At 32.0% G+C, this 9,436-nt stretch overlaps 1 protein-coding gene across 1 annotated transcript; it reads right to left on the reverse strand.

Annotated features, from left to right (window-relative positions):
• Positions 1-7,602: 7,602 nt before the first annotated feature.
• On the reverse strand, positions 7,603-8,491 carry LOC113874208 (vegetative cell wall protein gp1-like). The gene is made up of 3 exons (XM_027512432.1): positions 8,458-8,491; positions 8,120-8,205; positions 7,603-8,055 (listed from the first exon to the last, which is right to left on the reverse strand). The coding sequence occupies exons 1-3, from the start codon at positions 8,489-8,491 to the stop codon at positions 7,603-7,605; spliced, it is 573 nt and encodes a 190-aa protein (XP_027368233.1).
• Positions 8,492-9,436: the final 945 nt, after the last annotated feature.

Genomic DNA, 9,436 nt, shown 5'->3' on the forward strand with positions numbered 1-9,436 from the left:
ATTTTGGTGATTTGGTGATAGGATCCCATGCATCATTTGCATACTATTGAAACATGAGGACTATATGGGTGAGGTTGAAACTTACATTCATGCATCATATGCATTACTACTAGGTATAGTTGATTGAGTTTGAATTTGGTATTGAGTATGACTGTCGTTTTTAAGTACTTAATGACGTGTGGTGATTGTTGAAATTGTTTGTGATTGTGATGCCACCTTCCTTGGGGTATGACTGATTGGATGATTATTTGTGTGTGGAGAACTCACCCCTTTGATTTGCCGTGTGTCATGTTGTTTCTCCCTTACACACACACACACACACACACACACACACACACACACACACATATATATATATATATATATGAATAAGGTGAAGGCATGGAACCTACCTTACGAGGAGGATATCTGCTACTCGTTCACCCCCTCACGCTACTGAATGGATCGAGGAGAACGATAGAGATCCTGCTTCTACTTCTAGTTCTTCTCCCCTTACTTCTTCTGAGGAGTCTGATCCTATCGAGGATTATCCTCCTTACAATTGATGTGATGATTTTATATGTTTACATTATTAGGGGAACTGCTCTTAGGGAGTCTGGTTATGCTATAATATGTATTTGGATAATGTTATTATCTTAAGTTATGTTAAAGTATTATGACTATTTTCCTTGATGGATCAACTAATATGTAGAGGTATTTTCATATTATGAAATTGTGATTAATTTTACTGATGATGAGATGTTGGAATAATGTTCTATCTATGGAATGATGAAATGTTGAATACAATATGTATGTTAACTCTCTCTGTTAAAAAAAAAGAAGGAATACTTACACTTGTATTCATAAAAAAAAAAAATGCTATCAGATTTTGGTATTTTTTGAGTTGCTATATTATAATTTAATGGTATCAGAGTATTACTACTATCAGAGTATTTTAGGGCGTGAAACTCTGTGTTTTGTTGCTTCTCTGCCTCTTCATCATTTTTTACCTCTTTATTTTTCTGGTTATCCTGACAGCTCCTTCTCACTCCTTAATATTATGGCACTCACATTTCTGGGGTTAACCTCTAGTTGAGAAGGAAGTTGTCCAGAACCTTAAGACTTAAACTGGTTTATAGTGGTAGCAAGCTGGTCAATCTGTGTCTGCAGATCTTAGATGGAAGCATTGACATTCTGTTCGAACTGCAGATTGCTCCTGGCCATTTTTTTGACCAAATCCTCCAACAAAGGCTTAGAATTTTGTTGTGTTTGCTCCTGCCTCATTAGGGGTGGTCTATAGCTATCACTTACTTGTATGATTTGTTGCTACTGTTGGTCAGGGGCACCGTATCTTATATTTGGATGGTAATTGAAGGTAGGATTATGAGATTGGTACTAGAACCGATATGGCTACTGTTGCTATCTCTGAGGTTGCTGGAAATTTGAAGCTCTGTACTACTCTTGTCTTCCACTAAAAAATCCATGGATAAAAGCTTGTTGGCTACCATCCTATAGGAAAGGACAACAATCTGAGGTATTCTCTATGGAGGAACAAATATGTCAGTCTCTGATCATCCCTCCTTGTGGAGCAGTTTGTTGCGCAACAACTAGTTGTCTCAAAAATGTAGTGAGTTCCTCAATTCTTCTCTCTAGTCTACTAGAATCTGCTACCATATGGTTTGATTGATGCATATTGTGCACTTCTCTCATTGGTGCTATGGCTCTTGTATTAAACTGCTGAGAGTTTTTTGCCATGTTATCAATTAGAGCTCTAGCTGCAGATGATGTCTTGTCCATGAGAGCTCCATCGCTTGTTGCATTAAACATTCTCCTCTTCATTGGAGCAAGGTCTTCATAGAAGTATTGCATAAACAATTGGTCACTGATCTGGTGATGTGGACGAGTTGCACACAGTTTTTTTAATCTCTCCCAATACTCATAGAGGCTCTCTTTGTTGAACTGCCTTATGCCACTGATCTCCTTCCTGATTGTTGCTACTCTAGATGCAAGGAAGAATTTTTCTAGGAAAATCCTCTTATGGACTATCCAGCAGATGACTGATCCTAGCTGCAAGTAATAAAGCCAATCCTTTGCTGCACCATTGAAGGAGAATAGGAAAGCCTTTAGCTTGATATGATCTTCAGGTACTCCTTGAGGTCTCATTGTTGAGCAGATTATATGGAACTTTTTTAGATGCTTGTGAGGATTCTCACCTGCACTACCATTAAACTTAGGCAACAAATGGATTAGACTAGATTTTAACTTAAATGGAGCGTCTACATGAAGGTAGTCGATGCTGAAAGGTTGGTAGGTAACATCTGGTGCAGCTAATTCCTTAAGAGTTCTTTCATGTTGATTATTAGCCATGGTATTCAAATCCACACTTTACACTATCAGAATCACTACAATTTTTTTAAAAAAACTATATTATTATTATTATTATTATTATTATTATTATTTTAAATATCAAAAGTAATAAATAAATAAATAAAATTAGAAAAGTGTTCTAAACGATGGAATTTGGAATTTTAAGCAACACCACGCGTAAAATAAAATAAAATGATGAAGATGAATAAGATCAATAATTTACAGAACTCATAAAATAATATAAAAAAATTATAGCGAGGTAATAAAAGAATATGCTTCCATAGTGTTTTATGAAGGTTCCTAGAGTTATAATCTAATGATCTATGACATGCATTCACATTAGGGAGTTTGTAAGCCTAAGGATAAAAGGTCGCTAGAGTTAAAATCCATTCCATAAAGTCATCTTCAATTAGTAGGTAGTCTACTAGATATAGGGACTTATATAGATAAGATAAGCTCTAGCTGAAGTTCTCGTGATATTAAGACGTACATCCAAATTGCTATCACTACATAACTTTTCTAAATCTAAAGTTTACTTAGACCTAGATGTAGGGCCTCACTCATGTTATGCATGATTAGATTTAGTGGTGTGTGAAAGAACAAACAAACCTCACACAAATCAAATAATGAAAATGTATAAGAAAAAAAAATAAAAATCAATCAAATAAATTACAATAGGAAGTGCGATAAAAAGAAAATAAAATAATAGAAATTGAAATTATTTTAATTTAATTTTTTAAAATATTTCTTAATTTTTTTTAAATTTTTTTAATAAAAATATTCAAAATTTAAATTTAAATTAGTTAGATAAAGTCTTTTTTTGAAATTTAAATTTAAACTAATCTATCTAAAAAAACACTAATCCTATCTTTAAAAACAAAACAAACTAAATCTAATCTAATCAAATCCGAGGAATCCTTATTCACTGCTCCTCAAATCTTTGCAAAATGGACGCAAAATCTCTGCGAAATCCTTACAAATCACACAATTTTGTAGCAACCTAACAAATGCATATGTTATTAGATACCAAATTTGTGTAATCCAATTATCACGGTATCTAAAGATTTTAATCCGAATTCGAACATTTACCCAATTCAATTGTTAGTTCAATCGAACAATCTAATTGAACTAAATCACAGTTTAAATCAAATTATCATTTAACCTAACTCGAATTAATTATCAAATTAGAATATCAATCAAATCTTAATTTGAATTCTAACCACTAAAAAGCTAATTATGATCACAATACACAAATATGAGATTAGAGAAAAAAAGAACAAACCCGGACCAAGTTAGCTCAGAACTCAAATCAGATTTACAACATTTGGATTCTGCGGGTTGAATGGGAGGTTTAGCCTTCCATCGAAGTACTTACCTACACAAGAATGAGAAGAGAACAAGAGAATTCAATTGAATGTAAAAACATTGATTCTTATTTCGGCCAAAAATCAAAAATTAAGTGGCAAAAATTTGGGCCTCAATAATATCTAAAAGGCCAAATACAATTATTAAATAACAAGGGTTCAAATGCAATCCCACAACAATATTCAACAAATCTACCTTAAGTTAAAAAATCATAAAAAATAACTCCAAATCCAATGATCCATATATGCATTTTGAAGTTCTGGATGTATAGAATCCAATGCAACTGGAATTAGCCAAAAATAATATTTGTAGACAAAGTTATAGCCAAAAGAGTAGTCAGATGTCAGAATAACCAAAATTACAAAATTAAAATATTTATTTTTAACTAGCTCAACTTTCAAATAACTAGAAAATGATAAAATTTTTAAAAATAAAGCATATGAAAAGTATTTATTAATGGAAATAAAACTATAAATATAAACTTAAAATATGTTACATTATCACTATAATATTATTAAGAGGAAAAAATATTTTTTCTTTATTACTTTTTTAGTTCAAAAGACTCAAGAACAAATTTGATAATGTTAATTTAAAATTGGGTAAATTCAATAATCAAAAGTAAATTATCAAAAAAAAAAATAATTTAGAGATTTTAGGGTCTAAATTTAAAAAATATAAAGATTTATAATCTTCATTATTAATTTTATTTTAAATACAATAGGCAGCCCATTAAGACATAAAACAAAAATATAAGGAAGAAATAGGTTTCTTTGTCTAAGACCCTAATAAGATGAAAGAAAAATTATTATAATACTCATTGTTTCAATTTAGATACATAGAATTATTTGAATGTAAGAGCGGACCATTTTGAAACTTGAATTCCAAAATTTATTTTCTCTAAAGTGTTTTTTCTTAATAAAATTTCAATTTAATTGATCCTACTTTTGTATGTCAATTTTTAAAATCATAAATCTTTTCTTATCTTTAATGTTTTTGAAAGAATAAACAATTTCTTGAGGATAATAATGTTATCTATAATTTATTTTCTAAGAACAAAACTACATTAGTTTTGAGAAATAAGACAGAGGAGCTGAACTTTTAATATGAAAACTAGAATTTTGACCATAATTTTATAACTAACATTATATAAAAAAATAGGTCTAAATTAAATGATCAACTCATGACCAGAAATTTCAAGAATCATGATTAGAATGATTTGATTTACCACTGTAATCTTTTTAGGAACAACAAGCACATATTTCACAAATTTGAATAAACGAGGATACAATAACTCTCATTGAGATTTGAAAAACAAGGCATATATACCTGATGAATCCACATTTTATTAGATTTTTACTTGTCTTTTTAGTGTTCTTTAATAGAAAAAATAGACTTAAGGAATGTAAATAGCATAGAAACATCATTTTGGTCAAATATCATAGGTTTCTTAATTTTTTGCTAATATACATTGATTTATATAGATATAATTTGTAATTTTAATCATTTGAATAATTGTGCAAAAATTTTTAGGCTTATTCCATGAACTTTTAGCCGTTGAGTAAATTTGAGTTGAAAGTGCCCACTTTCAGAAGTAATAGTGGACAATACAGCAAGCTAGATCTAGAGGGCAGACCAAAGTGATCACTTTCAGAGTGATAGTGGATACTACAGAGACCTCAGACTGAAGAGGGCTTGCGCGTAATGATCACAAGTGTCGCGCTCAGACAAATTATTAAAAACTGAATTGCATAAAAAATTATGTAGTAAAAGGTGCAATCTGAGTCGTCTCCCAATGATGATAATGTTATACGATTATGAATTTGGATGGGGTTTGATTTATAAAATAACACTGATTAAAATAAAAAATTAACAAGAATTGAAAACTCTAATCCAAGAATTTAGAAGAACTATGACCATTCTATCACCGAATTCCAATAAGATGCATCAGCCAACAAATTAGTGATTAACATTAAATTCGAATGAAACCTTAATTCAAATTAAGCATTCACATGAAGACCATCACGCATTCAATTAACACACAATCGCTCAAAGTTCAGAAACCTCTAAAACCTAATTGATTTGTGTTAATTTAATTCACCAATGCTATTAATCTTATATCTCAAACCTGAAAATCTAATTCACATTCCTTCAAAAATTAATTACATACATCAACCGAATAATATGTAATCAAACAACTGCACAATCATCAATCCAAATGAATAACTTCAATTCAAAAATCTAATTAGCAAAACGAAAACGAAGGAAGAGATGAAACCGGATTTGTTGTTGAATGAATTGCGAAACCGATCTTCAAGAATGTCTCAGCCCTTTTACAATCCTTGGATTAGATGAAAATCTAAGCCTCCATTAATGGAGGAAAATGAAAGGTAAAAATGTGAGAGAAGAGAAGAGGCAAAGAAGAAGAGACTACAACCCTAAAACTTGTATTATTCCTCCCGAAAAACAACCAACCCCTTTTTCAACCTGCTGCCCTAATTTAAATACGGGTCTTTTTAAGGGTCAAAATATAAAAACTAATTAATAATTATTCAATTACATTAATCTTCTACTTAATAGCTATCTCTAAAATCCTTATTTGTTCAAGTTTGAATTTTGGAGGGAAAGTTATGCTTGTAATTGCTGCCCAGTATCCATGCTTAGTCTGAGAAGATATTGTGTGGTATTTTTTACCATGAAGATCTATCTGTTTTAATTTTTGATATGAAGAGAAATTGTAGCCTTGGATGTTATCTTCAAAATGCAACTGGAATGGGCTTAAATAGACATTTGTGGACTGAGATATGGCTCAAATACTGCACCAAGGTCAGAAACTGCGAGTGCATATTTCTGACTTTTTCTTAGCCTAGTTTCAACTTCTTATCATCAGAATTGGTTTCTGACCTCTCACAGGAATTGTGTGCCTTTCTCTCATCTTTCTCACAAATCAAGAATCATAATGAAATGAGTTCTACAACTCAAGATATGGCCCAAAAACCAAAACAATATCAGAATTTGCCTAATGCTGGAAAAATTAAATAAAGCCCAAATAAAATTCAAACATCATAAAATGATCCAATTCAAACTAATTAGGCACAAAAGAGGATTAATGAGCTAGGAATGAGAGGAAATAAGATTGTAAAAATTCCAATTGATCACATAACCACTTTGGATTCTATAATGGACACTGCAGAGAGGGCCAAATTGTGACACTTTATTTCCACTATATCCTATCCTACTAAGTCAGGACAATGATCTCTACGAAATAAAGTACTAACGTGCATATACACATACAGGAAGTCTGAATATCAGTATAGCATATTCATTCAACATTTCCAAATCATCGTCATAAGGAATCACCTTCAAGTTCTCATTTATCATTATCACAAAAAAAATCTCAAAACATAAATGTTTCTTGTACAATTTAGCATCAGCAACCTCAATCCATTGGCATTCTTAATTAAACCATGGATAAAAAAATATATTTCATGTCCAACAAAAGATTTTAGAAATAAAAGTTCCACATACACTTATTCTTATCCTTTCACATCATTATTGAATATTGAACTAACTCATCATATATATATATATATATATTTTGTACTCATGGCAACTAGTTTGCATTTCGGTATTACTAATATAATTTCATATCAAATGGTAACATACGAATAATAGTGTCATGTGGTTAAAAAGAAAAACTTAATCAAGAGATATAAATAGTCAATTATGCAAAAGGAATGAGTAAGGTCATCCAAACCAAATTTGTCCAGGGTAAAAACAACAACAAAATAAAACCCATAAAAGTCTAGTATTCAAAAAGAAGAAATAAAAGTAAAGTCCTACAAGCAGGATCAGCCCATCACTAAATAAAAAAAAAAGTCTACACATAAAATTCTAATGGAGAGAATCCTTACTAGGGTTGGATTCCATTCCATCAGAGTCAGGAGAATCAGCTGCTGGTTGAGGACGAAGGGAGGGCGACAAGTCATCCGGGTTGTTATCAATCCAACCAATGGTGGGTGGTGGTGAACGAGAAATGGGCAGAGGTGGTGGTGATGGGCATCGTGTAGAGGGTCCAGATTCACTAGTAGAAAGTACAGGGATTCTCAGAGAATAGTGAGGTACGGGCCAGATGGAAGACTCAACAATTTCAACGTCTTTCCACTCGGGTGCAGAAGAAGAACTGGGGCAAGAAGTAGGTGCTGGGTCAAGGCTTATAGGGGCTTTGCCTTTGTCAAGGGTTTTGGAAGGCTCAAAGGGTGGTGTTTGGTTTGGAGAAGGTGGGTGAATGATGATACTTTTCTCAGATGGCAAGGGTACAAAGATGTCAGCAAGAAGGTAGTCACTCTAGTAGGGTGTCCAACCATCCTCAATGATGGGTCCCAGATTCAAAGTGATCATTCCTCTGTACATGAGATGGCGTGTCGTTGGATTGTATGTTCAGACCTCTCTCCCCTCGGAGTTCGTCCCCTAAATCATCGCTCGCTGTGGATCCATCTGCCACACAGTCATGCAAAACAAGCCCAAGAATACAATAGAAGAAACATAATAGAAAGAGTGAGTCCAATATAAAGGTTTGCCAAAATCAAATAAATAAAATGAAAAGACTCAGAATCTCAGAAAACACTCATTTTCGAATTTCATATCAGAAACTCATGAAATCAAACTTAACACAAATAATAAGGTTAAACCGAATCATCAATGAAATGTATGTCACTCATGCAATCGTTACTCCTTCGAGTTTCCAACATTTCCTCCAGTTAAGGTCATCGGAGACCCTCATTTCCTACAAGCACACCAAATACACATATACGTAAGGATATCCTCCCTTCCGATTCATCTTGATTCCTTAGGAATGAGTTCTACCACGTAGGGGTGTACAAAAAAACTAAATTATAAAAGTCCAATCCATAACTTAGCCCAACCGGTTTTAAAAATCCAATTTTTTTAAAAAATTAAAAAACTAAATCCGTAAAAAAAAAGTCTGGATTTAAATTGGTTTTAATATATAAAAATCAGATCAAATTTTACAAAACCAGTTTTATTATTCTTGTTTCTTCTAAACTCTAGATTTCTTTCTTGGGAAAAATTATACTGATTTGGTTCCACCAACAGAGATTCATAGATTGATTTGCCTCGCAGGTACATTTTTCCTTTCTCGCTTGCTTCCTCTCTTTTGTTATTTTGCTATTTAGATGTTAAAGGAAAACGTATTACGCAGTTTGTTTGTGACGTTTTGCGTTGCCTATGTTTCTGTATTGAGACAAATTATTTGACTTTATCTTCTATTTTAAGCTAATGGCTGTGCCTGCGACCTTTATATACAAGGAACACGAATCTTCATTCCTCTTATTCTGTCAGCTACTGCTATCTATTGAAAATTTAAATGAAATTAAGGGTATGATTAAAACGATGGAAATTATTGTCTTTAGCTTTTAAATGAATAGACAAGGATAAGTAAAGTTGATAAATAACAAAATGGTGTAGAAAGCAATTGAATGGGAAGAAGAATACATATATAAGCTACTGGTTCACCTTACAAAAAGAAAGCTCCAGCTAGCACCTTTGAAATTGTGAGGATTAAGAAAAGGTAATAAATAATGTACAAAGGATGATAAGACGAAGTAAAAGGAGATGTTTGGCATTTTATTTTTGGGGATCAGGGTTATTAAATTTGAACATAAGTTAATTATATATATATATATATATATATATTTTATTTTTATCC

The sequence above is a fragment of the Abrus precatorius genome, unplaced genomic scaffold, assembly GCF_003935025.1.
Source record: "Abrus precatorius isolate BTA unplaced genomic scaffold, Abrus_2018 Scaffold8, whole genome shotgun sequence".
In the NCBI taxonomy this organism is placed as follows: Eukaryota; Viridiplantae; Streptophyta; class Magnoliopsida; order Fabales; family Fabaceae; genus Abrus; species Abrus precatorius.

Excerpts from the sequence above, each read along its gene's own strand:
- LOC113874208 (XM_027512432.1), bottom strand. The coding sequence starts at position 8,491 with ATGAGGGTCTCCGATGACCTTAACTGGAGGAAAT. Across the intron at positions 8,206-8,457 it reads TGACCTTAACTGGAGGAAAT|ATGGATCCACAGCGAGCGAT; the intron begins GTTGGAAACTCG and ends ACTGTGTGGCAG. Across the intron at positions 8,056-8,119 it reads CCAACGACACGCCATCTCAT|AGTGACTACCTTCTTGCTGA; the intron begins GTACAGAGGAAT and ends ACACCCTACTAG.